The sequence below is a fragment of the Girardinichthys multiradiatus genome, chromosome 2, assembly GCF_021462225.1.
Source record: "Girardinichthys multiradiatus isolate DD_20200921_A chromosome 2, DD_fGirMul_XY1, whole genome shotgun sequence".
Lineage (NCBI taxonomy): Eukaryota > Metazoa > Chordata > Actinopteri > Cyprinodontiformes > Goodeidae > Girardinichthys > Girardinichthys multiradiatus.
Window position 1 is genome coordinate 4,885,131 of NC_061795.1, and position 26,482 is coordinate 4,911,612.

At 39.7% G+C, this 26,482-nt stretch overlaps 1 protein-coding gene and 1 pseudogene across 1 annotated transcript; both read left to right on the forward strand.

Moving 5' to 3' along the window:
• The first annotated feature begins 2,236 nt into the window (after nucleotides 1-2,236).
• On the forward strand, nucleotides 2,237-2,345 carry LOC124861588 (annotated as a pseudogene).
• Nucleotides 2,346-6,055: 3,710 nt separating this feature from the next.
• Nucleotides 6,056-24,603, forward strand: tes (testis derived transcript (3 LIM domains)). The gene is made up of 7 exons (XM_047354221.1): nucleotides 6,056-6,225; nucleotides 9,079-9,164; nucleotides 11,702-12,182; nucleotides 13,116-13,667; nucleotides 20,087-20,302; nucleotides 20,397-20,555; nucleotides 23,671-24,603. The coding sequence occupies exons 1-7, from the start codon at nucleotides 6,199-6,201 to the stop codon at nucleotides 23,860-23,862; spliced, it is 1,713 nt and encodes a 570-aa protein (XP_047210177.1). The 5' UTR covers nucleotides 6,056-6,198; the 3' UTR covers nucleotides 23,863-24,603.
• Nucleotides 24,604-26,482: the final 1,879 nt, after the last annotated feature.

The following is a 26,482-nucleotide window of genomic DNA, read 5'->3' on the forward strand; positions in this document are numbered from 1 at the left end:
GTGGCTTCATAAATTTTTTTGCTTAGAAGGATTCATAGATTACAACTATATCATACCAGTGAAAGCCAAACATTATTAGTATTTGAAAGTTTGGACTAAAACTGTTTTATACCAGTGACCCAACATCTCTACTTAAGACTTCAGTGAGTGCCCATGACTGTTATTATCTGAATGATGGGACCACAACTTCCTCATACCAGTGACCTCAAGGATTAATTATCATTTTTCTTCTAGCACAGGATGAATTCCTTACCCTTATAAAATAAAAGCAGGCTTTTTGAAATAAAAGCTGTCTTTTAAAAAAATAACATTTTGAATAATACAAAACTGCTGGAATTACATAAAAATAGCCTCAACAATAATTTCAATTATTAGGTAAAAACGAGCATAAATACACTAAACCAGTGACTAAGCTCTCTTCAGCATACTCACCATGTTGATCTCTACTCCCAGTGTCTGCCTCACCACTGGACAGGATTAGAAAAGTGGCTCAAAATAACAAGACTGCTAATCTTCAGATATGAAAAAAATCTTTGTAACTCTCTGGAACACTTTCTAACCTGTCTGCCTATTGTCTGAGATGTTAGATGAGGTTGCTATTATCAAATTATTTATTCATCAGTTACAATACAGCTTTAGCTTTTCCCCTTGTTAAGGTACAGTCTTTTTCCGAAGCCTTTACAAACAAGTTTCAATATCCAACCAAGTTAATCTGAGTAAATATGAAATGGATTTTTCCAAAGGGACTGCATGGTGGTGCAGTTGGTAGCACTGTTGCCTTGCAGCAGGAAGGTATGGGGTTTGACTCGCGGCTGGTGGCCTTTCTGCATGGAGTTTGCATGTTCTCCCCGTGCATGTGTGGGCTCTCACCGGGTACTCTGGCTTCCTCACACAGTCCAAAAACATGACTGTTAGGTTAATTGGTCTCTCTAAATTGCCCTTAGGTGTATGCATGGTTGTTTGTCCTGTACGTTTCTGTGTTGTTGTGCAATGGATTGGTGACCTATCCAGGGTGTACCCCGCCTCTTGCCCATAAACTGCTGGAGATAGGCACCAGCTCCCCTGTGACCCACTGTGGAATAAGCGGTATAGAAGATGAATAAATGAAGTTTTACATGAAAATTCTTCATTCATTCCTGAACACACCCGCTCTTGTCTGAATGAATGAATGAAATTTGTTTTATATTATAAAGCTTTTTTTCAATGAAAAATGAAATATATTTCATAATAACGAGCTGAGAATTTAATATGCATTCAATCATTTCCCAATTTCATTGTCACATTAAATCATTATCTATTACTTATTGATGTAGATACTTATTTCATGTCTCATTTATTTATCTAATATTGAACACTTCCATACATGCTGATCATTCAGCTGTCCAATAATGCATTGTATCCCGCCCAATAGAAACAGCTCTGTGTTCAATGTACATATCCTGGCTGGTGAGAAAAAACTAGAAAACGATTTTAATCAAAACCGGTCAGATTCGGAGCTGGGCAGAACACTAATGCTCGCCTCCTGTCTCTCTACCGCAGAATTAAAGTCCCGTTGGACACATCTAAGACGAACAATCCCAAAAACATCAGCAACTCTGTCAGAGTGGCTGAAAGAGAGACATCTTGCTAGAACACGGCCCGAATTCCTCGTTCTGTTTTGTACCCTCCCAGAACCGATACATGTTGCGCAAACACCGGAAAATGTTTTTATCTGCGCACACCTGCTGGGACATGGAAAAATTGCACAAGAATTTACAATAATTTTTGTTTTTTAGTTGCTCAAAGCCGCTTTTTATGTTATTGCGTTGCAAATCAATTATCTACTGAAATGCTAAAAGGTTAAAGTTGACAGTTATTGTCTTTTTACCTTTTTTACATAGGGAAGGCCAAGATGAGGCCCTCTAACCCTGTGGAAGACACCCCCAGACATACACACACTCACTTACTCCAAGCACACAAAATGAAGCGATTAAAAAAGCCACCTGCTGCATGATTATTTAACGACGCTGTACATGTGTGTTTTCAGCAACATAAAAAATGAAGGATCTGCAAATGCAACAGTGGCTCATTGTTCCAGTGGTCCAGCACGGGTCAGGATTGATCCCAGACGTTGATCTCCAGAATAAAGTGAAGAAGATTCAAGAAAACAGGGTGAACACAGTAAAAAGCGATTCACGGAGAAAACTCCACGCAGCTGCTCCACTGCATAAAATGGCTGTGATGAGGCTGTTGTTTGGCTTACGGCCACACCTCCCTGAGCACGCCCGATCTCGGAAGCTAAGCAGGGTCGGGCCCGGTTAGTACTTGGATGGGAGACCGCCTGGGAATACCAGGTGCTGTAAGCTTTTTGTCCAGCGGAGGGCGCTCTATTGCACCCTTTTACCATTTTGCTCTTTTAATCCTCAACGTGACGGCGCAGCCACTGCTTTCAAGTGGGTTTCCTGGCTTTTATCAGCGCTGTTTCTGTGTCCCAGCTCGCAAATGCATTCGGACTAAGTTTGTCACAAACCTCAGCGAGCCTCAGCCCTGCCTGCTCCAACACTTCCAGTCTAGTTTCACAGCATTATAACTGCACTCCAAATACTCTTTGGAACACAAACTAACAAAGTGTATCCTGTTAATTATTTAGAACAAATGACCATTCAGCTCTCAACAGAAACAGCTCTGTGTTTAATGTACACAGGCTGGCTGATGAGAATGTTCTTAAAGTGAATGATCTTTTTCTGCTAAACGGAATATAACTTTCTTTTCTTGCTTTGAATATTTCAGAATAGCTACTCTCCATCTCTTGTATAATGCTTCCAGACAGTGTCTCTGACAGAGGAAACAAAGAAGGCTAGAAGGAATAAAAGGTTCTGTTTGGTCTTGGTGTGATAGCATGCTCGGACCGCATGGCACTATGACAGCATTCCCAGGCTGTATTTGGACGAATCACATAATTTTTCTAATTTATACATCTGTCTGACTGTCTTGAACTTTACATTTTTCTTGACAATGAACTGCTCTTCATTCCTCACACCCCACTAAAAAAGCTCCAGTGATATAGCTTTTGTGTCACACCCCCTACCTACCCTCTGGAATGCTCTCCCTGTCTACAGCTGCAACACGTCATCCCTGGATAAATCATACATGTTCTGCCAAAACATCTAATCTAATGCAGTTTTCCTGCCCTCATTGTTGCATTTTAAAAACATTTTAGTATGTCAGACAACATCATGGAAAAGTAGACGGCTGCCAATAAAGCTAAAGTGTCTTGCAAAAGTATTCACCCCCATTGAACATTTTCACATTTTGTCATATTGCAAGCTTTCAACAATGACTATCTGCCTGCCTATTTTCTGTAAATGGTAACTAATAGTTGACCTGCCAGTAGCATATACCACCAGAGCTTTGGATCTCTGCACCTCCTCTGAAGTTACTATGGGCTCTTTGGCTCTTCTCTGATTAATGGCCTTCTGCCTGGAGACCATTAACCAGAGTAAGGTAGACAGCCAGGTTAGGTAGACAGACATTTCCTGGTTGGTTTGCAGTCATGTCATATTCATTACATTTTCATATGATGGATTGAACAGTGAACAATATCTCTATGTGAGAAAGCTTGGGAAATTGTTCAATAGCTTTAAAGTTTTGTACACCTTTATCCCTAACCTGTTTGCTATGTCCCTTGGTCTTTGTGATTCTGTTTGTTACCTAATGTTGTCTAATACCACTATTCCACAGAGCCCTTCAATGACAGTGTCATTGAAGGTCTCTGTGGTAATACTGCTATTATAACATAAATTGCCAAGAATTACAAAAATATAATTTCGTGAAATTCAACAAATTTTCTGGTCAGATTTGTGACGTCCTAAGATTAAGTTACGACACAGGTATGATAGAAAAAGATAAATCGTGAGATTCAGCTTGATTTGCATTCATATTGTAAAGATTTCAGTACGATTTGCAAGAATCTATTATGAATACAGCACAAACATTAGGAATCAGTTGACAATAGACCGAATGTATCTACAAATCAGGTATGACTCAATGTTATTTTATTCATATTTCTGACAATTTGTGGGATTTTCTATTATGATATAATAAAATGGCCCACATCTCTGCTTGGGTATCAGTTCCAAAATGGATGTTAAAAGTAGAGCAGCTGTAGTATTGGCCCTGGTATCAACACCAGCTGCTGATAGCCAGGAGAAGGCTACTTCGGAGAGGAAGGAGAAGTTCCCCCAGGTGGTGGGTTAGACCATGACTGACACAATCAAGAAGGCTAGAATATGGTATCTAAATCAGATGAAAGTGGAAGACGAGAAAGCCTTTATTTCGTTTTCAAGACAAAGCTTTACAAATCCCAGATTGAGTTAAGAATATATAGGAATGCCTATGAATCGTTTAGGAATCGGTTACTAGGAATGAAGTACGAATTTGTTAAGAATTAACTGAGATTTTTGGAATGGGGAGCTGGAGTTCTGCACCAAACCAGCTCAAAACGTTTGCCACATATTTCAGATGTCTCAAGAATTGCAAGAACTACTAAGAATAAAATATGTATCAGTTACAAATCTAGGAAGTTATTAAGATTCAACTGAAAATCCAAAATTTTGCAATTCTTGGCAAATTGTGTAATTTGTGGTTTGTGTGGAATAGAGACATTACAAATCTTTTAAGGAACAGTTGCATTCATACTTGGATAAAATCACCCACTATGGAGGTGACTTCTGAAGGTAATTGGTCGCACTAGAATTTAATTAGGGGTATCAGAGCATAGGTGGATGAATATAAATGCACACCATACGTTTCTGTTTTTTTTACATAAAAATTGTAAATATCTTATATGCTTTTTTTCCACGTCACCATTGCACACTCCTTAGTGTTTTTGCAAGGCATTACAGCTGTATCAGTTGTATGTAAGTGCTTACTAAACAGAGTTCCATAACAGATAAACCATGTATGACCTGTTAGGTTGTGACGGTATCATTTCCTCTGACAGGGCCTGCAGCTACTAACAGGAAGCTACTAACCACCACTGTTTCCTGTCACGGATGCAACCCAGCAGCTGTTCCCCAGAATGTTTACCACAGACTCTGAGTTTTAATAAAAACCACAAGCAGCACATCACAAAACACACCAGCTGTGGTGTGTGGCTTTTGGAATATTTTACTGTCCGCTGTTACATGCAAAACTACTATTCTTAATATCTGAAACCATTGCAAATCAGTTATCAACATCCCATCAAAATTGCTAATGTCACTTTAAAAGTTCTGAGAGCTATACATCCAAAACCTGTCCAACAGCAGGTTGAATATGTTGGCGTTCTGCTGACTGCCCCTCATTCAATGGACTGTTTTCTTTGTTCCTAGCAGGTTTAGATACAAATGTGGCAAAGCGGAAGCACCCCTCTCACGATCGCTAGAAGAGAAGTACGCTAAACGGGACCACTGGAAGAAAGGGACTTTAAGTGTGAAAAGATTTAACCGGAAATACAGATATCCTGTTTTCACAGTTAAAAACAACGACGCCAGGAAGAGTGTGATATAGTAACTCTTTAACGGATATATTTTATACACCCGTTAAACAACTATTTTGTGTCTACTCAACATTTTACTACTATTTTTTCAGACATAATAACAATAATAATAATAGTAATTTTCTTCTTCATCCTATCATTATGTTTGTTATGAATTATTAATAGTACGGATTTATGTTATTTGCTATTTGCTGTTTTTTATTTTTTTTTTTGTATTTTCATTTGGGCTGTATTATTGTTACATGAAAATGTACTGATTCCCATTTTGAAGAAAAAAAACATTTTGTTCATTCTGGCATGAACAACATGTAACTCTGTCCGACACGACACCATCACAAATAAATACAGTCTGACAAAAAAATATATATTTTCATTATTAAACTGCCACTGTGTGGACATTAGAAATTCGTTGGGTACATTACATCTAACAACCCCACGTAGACGACAATATTCGAGGTTCGTAATTCGTGAAAAGACGTGTTTTATTTTGTAATATTTGAGCGGAAGTTGTATCCCTGATTGTTCCGTGTTTGACGCGTGTGGCTGAGCGCGAGCAGCGGGACTTGGAGGAGGAGAGCAGTGAGGGGCTGGTTTGTCTCTCTGTCCCGGGTTGTTGCAGCAGGCTCCTTGTGAGGAACGCTGCTTCAGACAGTAACCGCCTCGTACACACAGACAGGAAGATGGACATAGAGAAAGAAATGAAGAAGGTAAGTCGTCCCGTTCCTGGGAGCCTCCTACATAGCGGTGAGAACAACCGGGAAGGTGCGCCGAGCACCGAGCAGGTGGCGACAAAACCTCGCCATACTGACCCAATGGTTACGATTTAATTACTTCGGAGGCGGTTCCGACTGATATGTTGAACCTGAGAAAAGTAAAAATTCAACTCGAGTACAATTAAAACCAGTTTGTAGTAATTTGTTTTAGTTTCAAAGTCGTCTCTAAAATCGTAGACGTAGAAGAGAGTTGGTAACTTTGAGTTGTCATTCAGCGCAGTCACTCCCTTCCTGGTCAAGCTGCTCTTCAAGGAACTGCCTGACACAAACTGAAACATTTCAGCAGTGCCTGCTTTAACTGTGTCAATATTTCATAAAAAAAATTCTTTATTAATCCCAAAGGGAAATGAAACGTTACTGTTGTAGCTCATATTATGCAGTTTAATATGAATAGAAATCAGATTTCTTTTAGGTGTGAACTAGTTTTAAAAGACAATTCAGTGTTTTTATACAACGGAGGTTTTCATTGGAAGCCCTTGAACTTTGTCACTTTTTCCCAATGTTACAAAACCAATAAATACAAACTGTATGGCATGTTATGTTTAAGGTCAGCACAAAAATAATACACAGTTTGGAAGTGGAAGGAAAATAAAATGTTTTTAAAATGTACAAATAAAAAACAAGTTTGGCATCTCTATTCAGCCCCTTTTTCATGGTACTCTAACAACAAAATCCAGTTTCTACAGACCACATTCATCTAATATATAACTCCAACTGTTCTGTGAAGTCCTCAGAGGTTTGTCAGAGAACATTAGTGAACAAACAGCATCATGAAGACCACGACACAGAAGAAAGTGGCAGGGTTCGGTTATAAAGCATTTTCAAGTTTTGACTGCATAGAAGCACATAGAGGTCTGTGGTTGTAACGTGAATGTGGAAAAGTTCAAGGGTTAGGAATACCTTAGGAAACCACTCTATGTTTTAGGTGATCTTTTTTGTATTCTGCACGATACAATCTGCTTTACAGTTGACTTGTAAGCAAACAATGAATTACATGGTCTACTCGACCAGCTTTGTTCAGTTTAATGCGTCACGTCAGTCATTCACATGATTTATTGAACAAATAGAAATTGGGATATACTGTTAAATTAGGACTTTTAACACAACCGGATTGCTAAGACCAGCAGGGTACCCTAAATAGACGCAAAGTTTGCTTCTACCAGCCTCGAGTTCAATTTTTTACAGAATTTATCTCTGCAAGGAAAATGCAATCTTACTAGTTATCTCGGAAAGGTGTCCACTTTATAAACTGAGAGTCCAGTAAAAAAAGGTGCTTTTTAAAGAATCCTTTTAAATAGGCCTGTAGGGGCCTTCATTAATGTTCAAAATGCTAAATTATAAGAGTTGAAGTCATTTTTATTTAGTGTTTAAAACATCTGTTGAGATGGATATTATGGAAGGGTAATGACTGGATGTCATTGATGATAATTGTTTGCAGTATGGATGGGATTATTAATTTCACAGTTTGTTCACTGCTGGTTTAAAGAAAGCATCAATAAAATCAGTGTATTTAAAACTATAATTTGATGCAGGCATCGTGTCGTTTTGCAGTAAAACAGTTACACTTGACGCAACTGGTGTGCGGAGATAGCCTACGTTTTATTTTTAAAAGCATTATTTTAGTTTGTGGGGCTCCGACTGTATGCAGTGACACAAGTAGAGTCCTACACAAGCTGCACATTTAGTCTTGGTACAAACACAAAGATCTATGTACATGTTGGGAAGAAGAAGCACGTCATTGTGGAAGAAAAGACATGATTTCTAATGTCACTTAACATCACGTTTCTGTACAAGTTTCTGTGTTTGAGAAACACTGAAGCATCTGCAACAGATCTGACATTCCCTGCATTGTATAAAAGAACGCTTACCCTCAGTTATACTTTGTCATGATTGCTGTGTTGGTGGTGGAGTGAGCATGGAGATGATGATGGTGAAACTGGACACACCCTTCTGTTTCACTTTCCTCTGGTAAATATTTAGACCACCACATGTCTTGACCTGTTAGCTTGGTCTTCTTCTGATTCTCCAGGTTTTCTGTGGATTTTTTGTTTCAGTCTAACTGAGGAAGCTCCAGAGTGCAGTTCAGCCTCGGGGATTTAGTGGTCTGGTTGACTTTCTAATCATCACCATGAATCTTATTGCTGTTTGTTTCCCACACTCTTTGCAGCCGTTGCTAAACCTTCTGTGAGGGAGAATCCATTGCTACAGACAGTCTTTGTCTGCATTCCTCACCAGCAAGTGTCTTTTGGGTCATAATATGTCTTTTGATAGCAGGGGTGCCTGCTGGGATCCCATGAGGCTTTGAGCTTCATTGAATAGTTGACCATATATGGAAACGAACAGCAGTAATGGACTAAGGTGGATATAGTCATTGTCTGACACAGATGTTCTTAAAGAGAAACAGATGCAAGAGTGAAGATGGTTTGAAAGAATAAAAGTTTGGATTGTTTTTTGTTCAAAGTCAGGATGACACTTTTTTTTCTTTGATTACAAACCATCCTGTCGCTTTCTGTGGGATGTAGAAGAAGGTCAGAACCTGGAGAGAAGATAGAAAGCCTGAGGGGGAAGGGAAAGTTGGCTAATAAATTGATCTCTGTCTCTAGCAGGTCTATTCATCAATTCAAGACTCATGGTCAACAGTTGTTGTTCAGGTCAACTATGGGAGTTTTGGAGTTGCCTACCCCAGCTCTGCAGCGTCTCCTAATACCTTTTTAGAGATATAATCATCGTCCTCTCGTCAAACCTAAACATTAATAATGCTCATGTTGTTGTTTTTCTGTTTTACAGGTGACCCTCGGCCACGAGTTTGGTGCTGGAGCGGCTTGCCTAAAATGCAAGGACAAATGCGAAGGCTTTGAACTGCACTTCTGGAGGTTTGCACAACTATTTAAGTCTAACAGTGCAATTTGACAGATAGAAAAGAAGAGAGCAAGCCAAGTGAGCGGAGTTAAATGTCCTGATTTGTCTGTATTAAGAGTCACTGATTTCTGCTCTCTGGTTCTTGTAAAGTTCTGACCTGCTAATGGCAAACTTAGCTGATACCAACTTCTGTTTAAAATCTAGCTGGTTAGGGGTTTCCAGCTTCCATGCCGCACCTGCTCATTATTTATAAGAAGCAGAAGTGACGTTGTGTGTGAGACAGCAGTCACTTTATAACAAGGGTTTACTTGTATTTAAAAAAAGCCAATATTATTATGCAGCTGACACTTTAAACTCTTTAGTGTCTTATATGGATGATTTGTGTTGGGTTAGGGCAGCACAAAACTGGCAAAACATCTGGCTGTCTGTTATTGCCACATGTTATGTAAAAGTTGACTGCTGTTACCCTGTTTTTTTTTCTTCACTCTTTTCTTTTCAATCATCATGATGACCCCAGCACTCTACTTGACCTTTAGTATCTTGGAGACTGTGTCCACATGTGTATTGGCAAGCAGTGTTTGCAAGCATGGCACTGGAAATATTATGGCCTACTGTCCACAACGGACGGCTTGCATCCAACTAGAGTCCTTTTGCTGTAGTATGTTTAGCCTTCTTGTTACCTGCTGAAGTCTCACTCTATGTCTGAAGAAACAGTCGAATTAGCTTCTTACCTTTCTTGTTTTCTCCGACTTCTCTTTTAAAGACCTCACTGATGCAGAAAATGGCTAACTTCAAGTCTTCTTCCCTGACTTCCACACAGAACAGTGTTGTTAGCTCAAACTGTTCATTTCTATGTATTTTTAGTGATCACAGAAATATCTTTTTAGTTTTGAACCGGTTGTTTGCTGGTTGAGGCCAGTTGTCCTAAAAGCCTTCATTCCTGGTCACCGGTCAATTTCTTATTGGTTATAACACTGATTATCAAACGGTAGATAGATTAAACAGTTTTTATTAGATGATGCTTAAAATGACAAAATTGATTCATTCATTGGTGCATCTAGGGGGTCAGAATTTAGGGAGGGAGACATTTCTAGCTCTTCTATGGTCAGTCAGTATTGTAGTGCTGCATAATTCACCATGGCTGTCTAGAAATAATAAAAGGAAAACAAAAGGCTTTGTTCATTGGGCCAGTCTGATGTCATTCCTCCTTGGTTTAATTACAGTGCTGTGGTAGCAGCAGGGGTTCACAGCCTTACTGTGCTCTGGAGATCAGACACCCCTCAAAGATTCATGTCGTTCTTGTTTAGTTTTAACAAAAGTGATGGCTACGGTGTACCTTTTAAACACAGGGAAACAGTTTGGTTTGTGTTATCCTTAATGTTACAGATCAGCTATGGTAGGAGGTTAAAACTGCCCTCCAGGCTGCTAGCTGGGAACTCTGACTGTGCAGTCTATTAAAGCCAGTCATTCCCAAGTAGTGAGACCACTGCTTGTAAAACTGTAGCACTTCTGGCTGGATCTCCTAACTTTGTCATCAGAAAAACTATTAGTTTGTGCAAACTTTTCATTCCAAGTAGAGCTGCTTTTTTTGTGGGTCACAGGAATCCCGTGGTCGGAATGATTATACGTTTTTTGGATTATCGCTCATTAAAGTGGGTAAATAGCTAACACAGTTAAAGCTGAGGTATTATTCCTCTTTACAGCTAAAGTTTGGTTTGTTCAAGCTCAAGCATGCCTAGTCATAAATGATATCATAGTTGACAACAAGCATGAAGATGGCTGCGTTGAGGCTTGTTAAAGGTGATGTTATTTGAGGAGAATATGCTGGTTTATTGCTTAAAGAGAGATGTAATAGAATGCAATTTGCTTTATTACAAAAAGATCAAGAAAACAAATATTTAATCAACTAAAAGTTAAAAGAGCAAAGACAACAGATATTTTTTTTATATTTAAAAGTAAAATAATACATTGATGACTGAGGAAAATGTTTTCTGAATGCTTCAAGGAATATGTAAACTCTTCTAAGATAATCCTGCAAGTGAAGTTCACACGGCAAGATAATTATGCTGATTTCTGACTCGATCTTCCCCTTCTGACAATCTTAAGGAAGCACTGTTTATCATGAAGTCTTAGAAGATAATCTAGTCTGCTCTGGAGGACGTCAGGACCGCTCCAACCTCAAACAGGGGAAAGAACCCATGGTCGTCTCCACTCTGTTAACCAACTGCTTTTCTTTTTCTAATGTTTTTTTCTCTGTTAAAATTAGTCCACAAACTATTTCTCGTCGGCCATGTTTATTTACTCTGAACTCGCGTTTGATCCTCACAGGTTTTGCCAGATTTCTAGTCTGTGTGTGAGTGAAGTTTTATCGTGGGGTGTGTTGTGCTTGATGTGTGGCTTTACAACACACACTGTAGGACCACACCTGTTATATCTACGGGTTTTTTTATCGTTGCGTGTGGGGTCTCTAGGGTTTTGAAAATTAACCGACAATCTTGCTGTGTTAACCAGGCATTAAAGTCACAAGACTGTTTCCCATTTTTTCGTGCAGGAAAATTTGTCGGAACTGTAAGTGCGGCCTTGCGGAACATGATGTGTCAATGGATTCAGAGGAAAACAAGAAGGTTGGCAAGCTGTTTGAAGACACCAAGTACACGGGCCTCATAGCCAAACTAAAGACAGACGGCATCCCTGGATACCAGGGCAACATGGTGACCATCACTCTGTCCAGCCCTGGCACTGCTTACACAGTGCCCCCTATTGCTTCCTCTACGATTGTACCCCCTTCCACAACGGCGGGGTCCAAACAGCCTGCTGTGACCTCTGCAGGATCAGCACCTATACGCTCTCCATCACAAGCTCAGGGCAAGCCTCAGGTTCAGGCCACACATGTCACTGTAACTCCAGTCAAGGCAAATAAGGTACCAGTTACTGCCAATGCTACAGCAGCCAGCATGGTTCCAGTCAACCAAGAGGTTCCACTGAAATCAGTCACCTATGAGTGGGCACCACCAGTGGCCAACAAGTATCTGGTAAGACTTTAAATCAGTCAGTAAATAACTTTTTCTATTCAGGTTGAAGAGCTATGTTCCAAAAAGTATTTTTATCAGCCTCCAAAACCTTAAACCATTCTTTAAAAAGTTATGATGCTCCCACAAATACAGCAAAGCATCCATCCATCATAGAATGGCCTGCAGACAGCATCATCTCTCTGGCAGAATTTAACCGAAGGCGTAGGTAAAATGGTTCCTCAGTGAACTCTCTTATCTTAGGCTAGCTTCAAGGTTCCCACATGGGAGGTCAGTAGTGGTCCCTGGGTATTAAAGCAGTGTCAGGTGCTCTTAGAGGAACTTTTTAATGATGCTTACAGTTTTTAGGGTTGTTTGGAATGGAACTTTTACAGCACTACAGCGACACTCAGTGGTTTATTGAGGAATTACTCTTCCTCTTTCACTACTTTAGTGCGGGAAATCAGTTGTTGAAATACATTTTATTATGCTCCATAAACGCACTGTTGCTGAAATCTGGGATGTGCAGGCTCCATTTATTTGATGTGTATATATATATAGACACACATAAAAAGTGTTCTCATTTATAGGACATCTCAAAAAATCTAGGTTGAAAGTTTCTCTTTTCTACTTTGAACCCTAAATAATTCATCCTATTTATGTCTGCAGTTGCCATTTTTAAGGTTTACATTTATAACAATACTTGGTTATTAGTTTCAGTAAAATGTGCTTACTGTTCCAATGATTTCTACTCAGCCTTTATTGCTTTTGTCTTTGTTTAGTCTAGAGCTGTATCTGTAAGAGGCATGCTGTGGTTATATGTGTGATACAAGGCAGAACAGTTTCCCTTTAGTCTCTCTCAGATTGGTTCTCTCCTTTCTCCCCTCAGCTCTGTCCTCTTCTCATCCTTCTTTTATCAGTAGCTAAATTATGCTTGAATTGTCTTCCCTCCATCAGGCTGTGCGTTACATCGAACTACTCCCACCTGAAAAGCGTCCGGTTGCTGGGACAGAGGGGGCCATTTACCGTCGTCAGCAGATGGATCGTCAGCTGCCTGAGCACGACCAGGACCCCTCCAAGTGCCATGAGCTGAGCCCTGCTGAAGTGAAGCAAATGCAGCAGTACGTCCGTAAATGCAAGGATGAGGCCCTGGGAGTCGGAGATGTTATGCTGCCTGAGGAGATGGCTCAGCTTCAGGCGGGTGGACAGGGTGCAGCTGCTGTTACGGCCGGAGCTACACCTGGACGGTCTGAGTCTGGTCCTGGAGCTGGTATTGGAGGGGCTGGAAACATACCAGGAGTTGACGTTGGTAGAGCTAATTCTGGACCAGTTCTTGCAGGTTCTGGTTTTGGTGGATTTGTACCTGCAGGAAGGGGAGCTGCAGGTGGAGCTGGACCAGCTTCAGGGTCTGGGGCTAATCAGTCTGAGGGCTTCAGACCAGCAGGAGGAGCCATGGGCACTGCTGCTGCTGCTGGAGCCATCAACGTTGGACTTCCACAGAAGAACTTTGTAAGAAGTTTAGATTTTTATTGTTTCTCATTATTTGTATGGTAGTGTGTAATTACCTTAGTCATAGCTCGAAATATCCAAGCTAATAATAATAATAAGATCTAGTTGAGACTTTTTGGTAGTTTTTCATCATATGATTGAGAGATGCTTGTTTTATTATGTATGAAACAACATTTTAACATTTAAATAAAAATCCAGATTTTTATGATTTCCAGAGGTTAAATATTGCAGATAAAGAAAACTTATATATAAAAAAAAACTGTAACATGTTTGTAGCATTATTGTGTGAAATTGCATCATGTTATCAGTTTAGCTTGAGCAATAATGGTATTATCATTACTGCTGCTAGCAACAGTTGTTGTAGCTGTTTGATCAGAGTATTTTCTGCATTATGTTGTGTAAGCACACCAGGGACAACTATAGCATCATCATTCAGTTGTATTTTTACCAGCAGAGAGGATACTGTTGGATGTTTTAACTACGTTTAAGAAGTGCTATTTGAAGCAGAGTCCAGTATTTATTGTGAAGGCTTGAAATAATTTGTCCAGGTTAATCTGCAGTTCTGTTGCAAATCATCTGGTAACAAGTTAGACAGACTACTCTCGGCTTCAAAAACATCTGGTTCAAAGTTAAATTACTGAGTGTTCGTTGTCAGGAAACTACTGACTGCTGGACAGGTGGGGCGAGTTGAGTTTTTTCCTTCTTCAGAAAGCTTTTCCTTCACAGTTACGCTAATATACAGGTCCTTCTCAAAATATTAGCATATTGTGATAAAGTTCATTATTTTCCATAATGTCATGATGAAAATTTAACATTCATATATTTTAGATTCATTGTACACTAACTGAAATATTTCAGGTCTTTTATTGTCTTAATACGGATGATTTTGACATACAGCTCATGAAAACCCAAAATTTCTATCTCACAAAATTAGCATATTTCATCCGACCAATAAAAGAAAAGTGTTTTTAATACAAAAAACGTCAATCTTCAAATAATCATGTACAGTTATGCACTCAATACTTGGTCGGGAATCCTTTTGCAGAAATGACTGCTTCAATGCGGCGTGGCATGGAGGCAATCAGCCTGTGGCACTGCTGAGGTCTTATGGAGGCCCAGGATGCTTCGATAGCGGCCTTTAGCTCATCCAGAGTGTTGGGTCTTGAGTCTCTCAACGTTCTCTTCACAATATCCCACAGATTCTCTATGGGGTTCAGGTCAGGAGAGTTGGCAGGCCAATTGAGCACAGTGATACCATGGTCAGTAAACCATTTACCAGTGGTTTTGGCACTGTGAGCAGGTGCCAGGTCGTGCTGAAAAATGAAATCTTCATCTCCATAAAGCTTTTCAGCAGATGGAAACATGAAGTGCTCCAAAATCTCCTGATAGCTAGCTGCATTGACCCTGCCCTTGATAAAACACAGTGGACCAACACCAGCAGCTGACACAGCACCCCAGACCATCACTGACTGTGGGTACTTGACACTGGACTTCTGGCATTTTGGCATTTCCTTCTCCCCAGTCTTCCTCCAGACTCTGGCACCTTGATTTCCGAATGACATGCAGAATTTGCTTTCATCTGAAAAAAGTACTTTGGACCACTGAGCAACAGTCCAGTGCTGCTTCTCTGTAACCCAGGTCAGGCGCTTCTGCCGCTGTTTCTGGTTCAAAAGTGGCTTGACCTGGGGAATGCGGCACCTGTAGCCCATTTCCTGCACACGCCTGTGCACGGTGGCTCTGGATGTTTCTACTCCAGACTCAGTCCACTGCTTCCGCAGGTCCCCCAAGGTCTGGAATCGGCCCTTCTCCACAATCTTCCTCAGGGTCCGGTCACCTCTTCTCGTTGTGCAGCGTTTTCTGCCACACTTTTTCCTTCCCACAGACTTCCCACTGAGGTGCCTTGATACAGCAGTCTGGGAACAGCCTATTTGTTCAGAAATGTCTTTCTGTGTCTTACCCTCTTGCTTGAGGGTGTCAATAGTGGCCTTCTGGACAGCAGTCAGGTCGGCAGTCTTACCCATGATTGGGGTTTTGAGTGATGAACCAGGCTGGGAGTTTTAAAGGCCTCAGGAATCTTTTGCAGGTGTTTAGAGTTAACTCGTTGATTCAGATGATTAGGTTCATAGCTCGTTTAGAGACCCTTTTAATGATATGCTAATTTTGTGAGATAGGAATTTTGGGTTTTCATGAGCTGTATGCCAAAATCATCCGTATTAAGACAATAAAAGACCTGAAATATTTCAGTTAGTGTGCAATGAATCTAAAATATATGAATGTTAAATTTTCATTATGGAAAATAATGAACTTTATCACAATATGCTAATATTTTGAGAAGGACCTGTAAATGGGCAGGAATGCATTTAGCTGCAGTTTTACATTTGGTAGGAGGGTGGAGTAGAGGGCTGTATTTGGAGACAGCTGTAGACCTTCTCAGCTGGATGCAACATGATGTCTTCTTGTAAATCACCATCAGTAATATCTCTTCATTTTCCTGTAGTGCCAGGTGTTTGTCAAACCTTCAGTGAAAGCCGACAGAGTTATGGTTAAACACATTTCTAAATGTACCAAGTCCTTCCACAGTGCATTGCTGGGACCAGAACACTGGTGATTCCCAGACTGGACACTAAGGGGAGCCATGACCCCAACTTTGATTCAACATTACCAGTTCTCTATTATGGGCTGTGGGAGAGGAATCTCAGCATCCTCATGTGAAGGCTATAATAATATTGATTTTTATTTTTTAGAGCAACATACCAAGTTATTTTTTCAGGATGGGAAGAGACTTTTCTGACAGTTTTAAAATGAAACCCAGCAATACTAAATATACTGCAGAGGAGGGTGTCCCGAAGTGTCTCCTGTGGGCCCTCAGAATGAATTTGTGTGGTGTGTGTCCATAATTGAAGTATGGTGCAAATCTGGCCCCCACAAAGCGTTCGTCAGTTGTATATCTCTATGCTAAAAAAAAAAAGTATGTATTCCTTTTTTAATAAGACAAATATGAAAGGTCCATATGTTCCAAATCTACAATAATTTACAAATTCCTTATCTACAAAAATTCCACTTTGATTATTTTATTGAAATACACAAGTGGACCAAATTGTTGGTACCCCTCGGTTAATAAAAGAAAAGCCCACAATGGTCACAGAAATAACTTGAATCTGACAAAGGTAATAATGACTAAAAATTCTATGAAAATGAACAAATGAAAGTCAGACGTTGCTTTTCAAACATGCTTCAACAGAATTATTTAAAAAAAACCATGAAACAGGCCTGGACAAAAATGATGGTACCCTTAATATTTTGTTGCACAACTTTTTTAGGCAATTGCTGCAATCAAACGATTCCTATAACTGTCATTGAGACTTCTGCACCTCTCAGCAGGTATTCTGGCCCACTCCTCATGAGCAAACTGCTCCAGTTGTCTCAGGTTTGAAGGGAGCCTTTTCCAGACGGCATGTTTCAGCTCCTTCCAAAGATGCTCAATAGGATTTAGGTCAGGGGTCATCGAAAGCCACTTCAGAATAGTCCAATGTTTTCCTCTTAGCCATTCTTGGGTGTTTTTAGCTGTGTGTTTTAGGTCATTATTCTGTTGAAAGACCCATGACCTGCGACTGAGACCAAGATTTCTGACACTGGGCAGCACATTTCTCTCTAGAATCCCTTGATAATCTTGATATTTCATTATAACTTGCACAGATTCAAGACACCCTGTACCAGATGCAGCAACGCAGCCCCAGAACATAACAGAACCTCCTCCATGTTTCACAGTAGGGACAATGTTCTTCTCTTCATATGCTTCATTTCTCCGTCTGCAAACAAAGAGCTGATGTGCCTTGCCAAACAGTTTAATTTTCGTCTCATCTGTCCGTAGGACATTCTCCCAGAAGCTTTGTGGCTTGTCAACATGTAGTTTGGCAAATTCCAGTCTGGCTTTTTTATGATTTGTTTTCAACCATGGTCTCCTTGGTCGTCTCCCATTAAGTCCACTTTGCCTCAAACAACGTTGGATGATGCGATCTGACACTGATGTTCCTTGAGTTCACCTTTAACCTCTTTAGAAGATTTTTTGGGTTCATTTGTTACCGTTCGTTTTATCCGTCTCTTTGTTTTGTCATCAATTTTTCTCCTGCAGCCACATCCAGGGAGGTTGGCTACAGCCCCGTGGATCTTAAAGTTCTGAATAATATGTTCAACTGTAGTCACAGGAACATGAAGCTGCTTGGAGATGATCTTATAACCTTTACCTTTAACATGCTTGTCTATAATTTTCTTTCTAATCTCCTGAGATAACTCTTTCCTTGGCTTCTTCTGGTCCATGTTGAGTGTGGTACCATGTCACCAAACAGCACATTGACTACCTGTAGCCATATATATAGGCCCACTGACTGATTATAAGAATGTAGACGCCTGTGATGCTAATTAATGGACACACCTTGATTTAACACGTCCCTTTGGTCACATCATTTTCAGGGGTACCATCATTTATGTCCAGGCCTGTTTCATGAGTTTATTTTTTTTAATAATTCTGTTGAAGCATGTTTGAAAAGCAACGTCTGACTTTCATTTGTTCATTTTCATAGAATTTTTAGTCATTATTACCTTTGTCAGATTCAAGTTATTTCTGTGACCATTGTGGGTTTTTCTTTCATTAACTGAGGGGTACCAACAATTTTGTCCACTTGTGTATTGCATGCCTACTTTATTGTTTAGCATGTAAAAAAACAAAAATCTGTTTTGTTTTTTTGCATTTCTAATAAAAAATATTTAGAATTTGTTTTATTATGTCCTAAATTTAATAATTTCAATCTGAGCCCTTAAAAAAGTCTTACGTTTGTCCACATTTTTGATTATTTACTGTGTTGTAGTTCTAGCTAAAAAATTCATGTTTCTACTCAGTGACAAAAATACAATTGATGCAGGCCACAAACAAGAGGAATCTATTGCCGTACAATCCCACTTAATTCCAACAGAATTCTTCTTACCAGCTCCACTATTCAAAGATCTTATCTCCATAAATGCATTCCTCCATGACTTCATCATTTACTCAACTACAGTGGTGAAAACAAGGATTTGACACACTGCTGATTTTGGAGGGTTTCTACTTGGAAAGCATGTAGAAGTCTTTAATTTTTATCATAGGTACTCTTCAACTATGAGTGACAGAAACTAAAACATAAATCCAGAAAATCTCATTGTGTGATTTTTAAGTCACTAATTTGCATTTTATTTCATGATATAAGTATTTGATCACCTACCAGCCAGTAAGAATCCAGGTTCTCACAGGCCTGTTAGTTCTTCTTTAAGAAGCCCTCCTGTTCTCTATTCATTACCTGCATTAACTGCACCTGTTGGTTTAAAATCTTGCAGCGCACGCAAGGTCCCCCTGCTCAAGCCATGCATGTTCAGGCCCGTCTGAAGTTTGTCAATGACCATCTGGATGATCCAGAGGAGGAATGGGAGAAGGTAATGTGGTCTGATGAGATAAAAATAGAGCTTTTTGGTCTAAACTCCACTTGCTGTGTTTGGAGGAAGAAGAAGGATGAGTACAACCCCAAGAACACCATCCCTACCATGAAGCCTGGAGGTAGAAGCATCATTCTTTGGGGATGCGTTTCTGCAAAGGGGACAGGACGACCGCACCATATTGAGGGGAGGTTGGATGGGGTCATGTATCAGGAGATCTTAGCCAGTAACCTCCTTCCCTCAATAAGGGCATTGAAGATGGGTCGTGGCTGGGTCTTCCAGCATACCAACAACCTAAAGAACAATAATTGTCATGCAATAAATTGCAAATTAATGACTTAAAAATCACACAATGAGATTTTCTTGATTTTTGTTTTAGATTCTGTCACTCATAGTTGAAGAGTACCTATGATAAAAATTAAAGACTTCTACATGCTTTCCAAGTAGAAACCCTCCAAAATCAGCAGTGTGTCAAATCCTTGTTTTCACCACTGTAGTTGACTAAATGATGAAGTCATGGAGGAATGCATTTATGGAGATATGATCTTTGGATAAAAACAAAAATCATAAATAAGATGTGGATTTATTGTAAAGATCAAGTCTCATTGACTATTTTTAAAACAAAAAGTCTAGAATTAGATTTTTTTTTTCTTTGAACAAAGTTAGAAGGTCACTGTTGAAAATGGACAAAATGTTTTCCTTCACTAAATTAACACTGACTTGTATAAGTTACTGGGAGGCTAACTCTGAAGGATTAAGGAAGGTTCACCCATGTTTGTTTTAATAAATTATTTAGGTTCTGAATTTAAATTGTAATCATTTTAATAAAGGTCCAGTAAAGCCTTGAGTTGAACTTACTGGACCTTGAAAAGATTCAGTGAAGGGTTTCATGTTTTCAGTTTGAACTACATGCCCTTTTCAACCTTGTCAACCTTGTTTCAACTTTTGTTTTCAAGTCGTGCCATCACTGTAAGAAGCCTATGCTGTTGGGGGAGCCGGCCGTCTATGCTGAGCGGGCCGGCTACGACAAACTGTGGCACCCAGCATGCTTTGTGTGCTCCACTTGCAGCGAACTACTGGTGGACATGATTTACTTCTGGAAGAAAGGCAAAATGTTCTGTGGACGCCACTATGGTGACAGTGAGAAGCCTCGATGTGCCGGCTGTGATGAGGTGATAAGAATAAGTCGCTCTTAGTTCTGAAAGTGTTTTAACTAAAATGCATGTTTCGTTTAGAAAGCTGCAACATTTCTATGTGTGTCCCCAGCTGATCTTCAGTAATGAGTACACTCAAGCTGAGGGACAGAACTGGCATCTGAAGCATTTCTGCTGTTTCGACTGTGACTGCATTCTGGCTGGAGAGACGTATGTGATGGAGAAGGACAAGCCCATCTGCAAACCCTGCTACATGAAAAACTACGCTGTGGTGAGTCTGTCTTCCTGTCTTTATTGAAGTAAATGAGTTGTAATTCTCAACCTGGAACGCATGAAGACCTGAGTAACTCAGGTTGGAGCTGCTCCCAGTAGTCAAGGAGGTCCACTGCAGTTCGTAAGTGGATATTTTGGATGTTTTTATGGTGGCTTATATGGAGAGGTTAACTACATCAGATGGTTATTTAAATAAAATTGGTCTTGTAATAGAGACCTGAGGTAACAGCTAGGCAAAGTAAAGCCTGAAGCCATCTTTAAAATCTTTTTACCATCTGAAAACATCTCAAAATGTCTTTTTGCCTGAAACGTGATAAACCTTTAACCTGCTCTAACATTTACATTTGATGGTTATTTACAAAGTGTAATTATTTCAACTGAGGAACTTCTTGTTCTTTGGTCTATTAATAGTCAGTCTATTAATAGTCAGTCCCCATGCGTTCTGTTTTACACACAGTGTAAAACAGAACGTGTTAAGCAGGACCTGTTTCGTCACATTATTTGCTGAAGAACCACGAAATAAGGCCATGGACTTCCATATGGGATATCCACCATATTTATTTCTCGCTGCGATTTTGTAGTCCAAGCTTCAAGTATGCCAACGCTCAGAGGATAAGTTTGGTTCGGTTGTTGGGTGTATTAACCCACACAATTTATTACACCGTCACCCAGCACCAGAACCTCTTGGAAGTGCCTGGTTAAATTTTATTTTTCATGGAAATGTTCCCACATCAGGGGGGAAATTCCTCTTTGTTTGCATGAAGCATTTCAAGGAAGAGTTCTTCATCAACCTCCTCCAGTATCAAGAAGAATTTGCTGAAAAACTTCTAATTAAGGGGTCAGTTCCTTCTGTCTATGGTAACGAAGGAGGCAGCAGAGCAGTAAACTGGAAAAACGCTACAATTACAACAAACTTTATTTTAGACTTGAATTTATTGTGTGTTAATATGACGTCCTGGACATTGTGTTGATAGCAGTAGCTTCTTCTTATGTTAGAACTGTGTGCTGCTTTTAGCTCCTTGAGGACAGAACCGTACTGTGTAATTATTATTATTATTATTACATAAACAGTTTTCATTGTTTTGCAGTTTTTGTCGTGTTTCTACAGCGCCAAATAATTGTTATCAAACTACAAAAATGGGCAAACAACTTAAAATGCAGCGCTCTTTGACCTGGAGGGGGGCGGGTTCTGAAGCCCCATAACAACATTTAAAGAGACGGCACCAAAACGAGTTGCTCTCCGACGCTCCTCAGAACAGGGCTAAAAGAGAAGCCTGTGGAACTACAATAACAAGAAGTTCAGACCAAAACACTGCAGTTTATATAAGCCACAACTAAATGATTTAAGTGGGAAAATGAAGGATTTAATTCAATTCAATTCAGTTTATTTATATAGCGCCAATTCACAACACATGTCGTCTCAAGGCACTTCACAAAAGTCAGGTACATACATTCCAATTAATCCTAACCATTGAACAGTGCAGTCAGAGTTAGTTATTTATTCAAATTGGATAAAAAGTTTTTCTGTCTAAGGAAACCCAGCAGATTGCATCCAGTCAGTGACTTGCAGCATTCACTCCTCCTGGATGAGCATGTAGAGACAGTGGACAGTCACTGGCGTTGACTTTGCAGCAATCCCTCATACTGAGCATGCATGTAGCGACAGTGGAGAGGAAAAACTCCCTTTTAACAGGAAGAAACCTCCAACAGAACCAGAACCAGGCTCAGTGTGAGCGGCCATCTGCCACGACCGACTGGGGATTTGAGAGAACAGAGCAGAGACACAAAGAGAACAAAGAAGCACTGATCCAGGAGTACTTTCTATGGGAAGGAAAAGTAAATGTTAAAAGCATGACATGTCCCCTTTAAATGAAACAAACACTGACCGCAACTCAGTTTTTACTGAACTCACATTGCATGCATTGCAACGCATTATGCTAGTTCTTTATGTTTTTGGATGCATTTCACCACAAAGAGATAAAAAAATTAGACTTTGAAATGCATCATGTTGAGCATATCAGGTGCAGCTTCAGTTGAAGACACATCAAGGCTGCAGAAAACTCTGAGCTAAATATTTCTTTAGGATGACTCGCGGAGTCCTGTTTATTTAATTTTTAAAAATCTATTAGACAAAATAAAGTGTTCTGTATACTGCTTCACTGTTTGATCACTTCTCCAAATGCTCTATGTTTAAATCATTTCTTTGTAATGCAGTTGAAATAGAAAATAAATGTTTATTGAAGAAATGACCCTGCACCATGAAAAAAATATCAACACCGTGCTCATCAGCCAAAACGTTTTGCACTAACAAAGACAGGAAGATGTCAAATGTTTAATGGACTAAACAGCCCTTTTGCTTTCTACTGCCAGCGTATGTGTTCCCAGATCAGAACCTACGTTCAGCAGAACAGCAACTCTGGTAACTTTATGGATCATTTATTTGGGTGCCATTGGCTTTAACAGATCTGAAGAGTGGATTATTTAATGGACATTACGATTCTGTATATAAATTGGGTCACATAAATAAACTGAATTGAATCGATTTTATGTCACTAGATAGAAGAGTTTTATTATTTATTTGCTATAGAAATATTCAATCAATGAATTGGTTTTTAAAGGGACTTATCGCCAACTGCCAGGTGTGAGATGCTGTCTTTTTCTAAACTCCTCTGCAAAGGAGGATTCAACTTTAAAACTGTCTGTGTATGACTGTACAATCAACACCAGTGGAATGTAAAAGGAAAATGCCATCACCATGATTGGTGCTCTAGTTTGAGAGGTAATCTTTCTTAAAAAAAAAAAAAAAAAAAGAGCCCCGTAAAGTTGAATGAAATAAAAATTTAACATCAAATCTTTGTGTGAAACATATAATACTGTCAACATGGGAGGAATGTGCAGCACTCAGCAGCATGATAATACGTGGATAATCTCCACTAAAGCTGCTATATTTCTGTATATACCTCCATACCTGTCCTTAATTGTAAACATTGGGGTAGGTTTGCATGTGCCTTAATGTTATGGATTATTTGATCAAAGATGTATTCATATGTGAAATATTCATGTAGAAGGACTTAGTATTTGATATGATGTCATGATATTCTTCCTCTTCCCAGAAATGTGCTTCCTGCCAGAAAACTGTGGAGCCTGAGGCTCAGAGAGTTTCCTACGGTGAGCACCACTGGCACGCCGAGCCGGAGTGCTTCAAATGCTCCGGTTGCACCAAGTGCCTGATCGGCCAGCGCTTCATGGCGGTGAAGAACTTCCTAGTTTGCTCCGTGGAGTGCAAGAAGAAAGTCATAGCGTAGACAGTCAGCCACTCTATCTTTGTCCCCGAGCACAGAGAACAACAATGGACATGATGAGTTGTAGTTGTGTTAACATTATGGCTAAAATTCCCCTCAATATAGAAAGCTACTGTAACAGTAGGTGTTTCCCTGAACTGCACTGTTTTGTCTTCGATTTAGGGTGAAAGGTGGGCGTTCTGTTTCTTGCACTGATTTCATTTACAGTTGCCACTTTTTGTTAAAGCCCTGCCCACATTATGATGTATTAAACCCCTAAACCACACATTGTTCGGTACATGTGTCAACCGTTACATTATCAGGGCCAGCAAGTGGTTAGAGTTTAGACAATAGCAGTTTGAGGAATATGATGATCTGGATCTAAATATTGCTTAGCTGCCACTTCTGATGTACCACTTCATGGGATTTAAAATGCACATGTCACATGTGCATTTTATGTCACCTCTTGCACATGTTAATGTGGCTTCCAGAAACACTGCAGAGTTGATTTAACACCTGTCTGCCACCATCTGATCCATTCTCATTGTAAAACTCCACATTGTGCAGATGTTTCATTGTTTATTCTTTGTGTCTCAGTTAGTTTAAAAAGTGATTTTTATTCTTGGACAATAAAAATGATTGCAGATTATGTTTGCATCCTATACATCCAACTGAAAGCAAACAGCCTTATCCTGACTGTTTAAAGATGTAGATCTTCTTTCATAACATACTGAGACTCTAACAGAATAAAACATTCTAATAACAGCAAGGAAGTCATAAAAACACATTTTGTTTTACTAATGTTTTGTTTTATTTGACATTTCTTGTAATATTATGTAATTTCTCATAGTTTAAATGTCAGCTTTGTTAGTAGTCTCTTTGGCAGGTATATGCAATCCCCATTTTTCCTGCGCTCTATAATAACTTTTATCAAAAGTAGAGCCAGGCAGGATTTTCCATTGTAACTTTAACATTAGAGAGCTCATTGTTCTGAGTTTTACAGTAAACTTGGACATGCTTTTTTCCCCTCAGTCGAAGCATGGCTCTCATAGCCAAAGTTGGATTAGTTTTACTCATATTCAAAACTAACACAGACCTGAGACTAAACCAATCGGTCTTGTCTTTTCAGTGGCAGGGGAATATACACTGCCCAAGGTAAATAACGCCCCAACTCTGCCTGTCTACATACCTGATACTGTAGCATATGTAATTTGGTCTCCAACTGCAACAGATTTAAAGCATAGGGTAGAACACCCTGGCACTATTGCATTTACGATGTACCATTGTTATAGAACTGACTAAAGTGCTCCTCAAATGTCACAGCAGTGCCCCAATAATATCATTCATTAAAACTCATGCTACGCTATGCAGACATTCCATCATCACTGATGAAGACTCACTGATGAAGATGCTTGAAGGCTTTCTTAACTGATGTTTACTTGACCTACTTTCTGATTAATTCAGCTAAAAATTATCTGACCACTTGGGTGCATTTCTGGACTGTATATAGAGAATTAAACTTTTATCCGCAGACGGCCAGGCTATTATTACATGCGGAGAAAAATAAATAAGACAAGGCTATACAGCAAAAGTAATCAAGGGTAATCAAGTAATAAAATTCCCAGTGCTCTACTGCATTAGGTAAGTACCTGATGTAGTAGAGCACTGGGAATTGTATTCCCTACATCCCAATACTCATGCAACATACGAATCGGGGGCAACTCAATTCCTAGATTCAACATGAACTGTTTTTTTTACAAAATGAGCTTCATCAGATTTAGAACCACATAAAACACATGGATGCGCCAACATCAACTGGAAAGTAGGAAACGGTGTGATGGCAGCCTAACTTTAACAACTGGAAGAGCTTTGACATTACTCTGCTGGAAACATAGTAGCCATGATGGTGAGGGGAAAAAACTCATGGAGTTCTGCGTTTTCTGTCACAATGTGGAAACTACGTACAATTCAAGGAAGCTCCATCTCTCAGGAGGCCATTGTCTGAAACAGCAGCCACCTAAAAGGTACTCAGCTATTTCCCTTCTTTCAACCACAGCTCTGTCAGAGTTGATGAGAGAAGTTTGCTTGACCTGTTCCGAGTTCTGTCGGTTTTCATTCCTCCCCGTGACCTGCCTTGTCACTGGAGGTCAGAGTATTTTCAGCCTCGCTGTCTGGTTTAATCAAACAAGTTAGAGTTGGTTTTATTAAAGGCCATGCTAAGCAAAGTTAGAATATGAGAAAAGCCTTTTGTGATTCTGATGAGATTTGCATGTGATTTGTTTTATTCTTGATTGTTGCCGTGCCGTAGATTAATATGGCCATTTGCATTGTGACTCTTTCATTGGATTTTGCATAATGTTAATGATCTCTGTTGAACCAGCAGCAGCAAGCTTTAGAACCTGCTTTCTTTTATTTCTAACATGGACATGATGCACTGAACAAGAGAAGAAGTTTCTTTGGGAAAAATGCACCAATCAGCTTGGAGAATCGAAGTCATACCAGCATGAATGTAGGGCAGCATCCTTGCTGACCCTACCCAGTGTGTAAACGGTGAGTCACGCTCATGTAAAGAGAGATATGGTATCCTGGAACAGATTTAGTATGTTTCTTGGAATTTGATCTTCTGATTCATGTGGAACCTAAA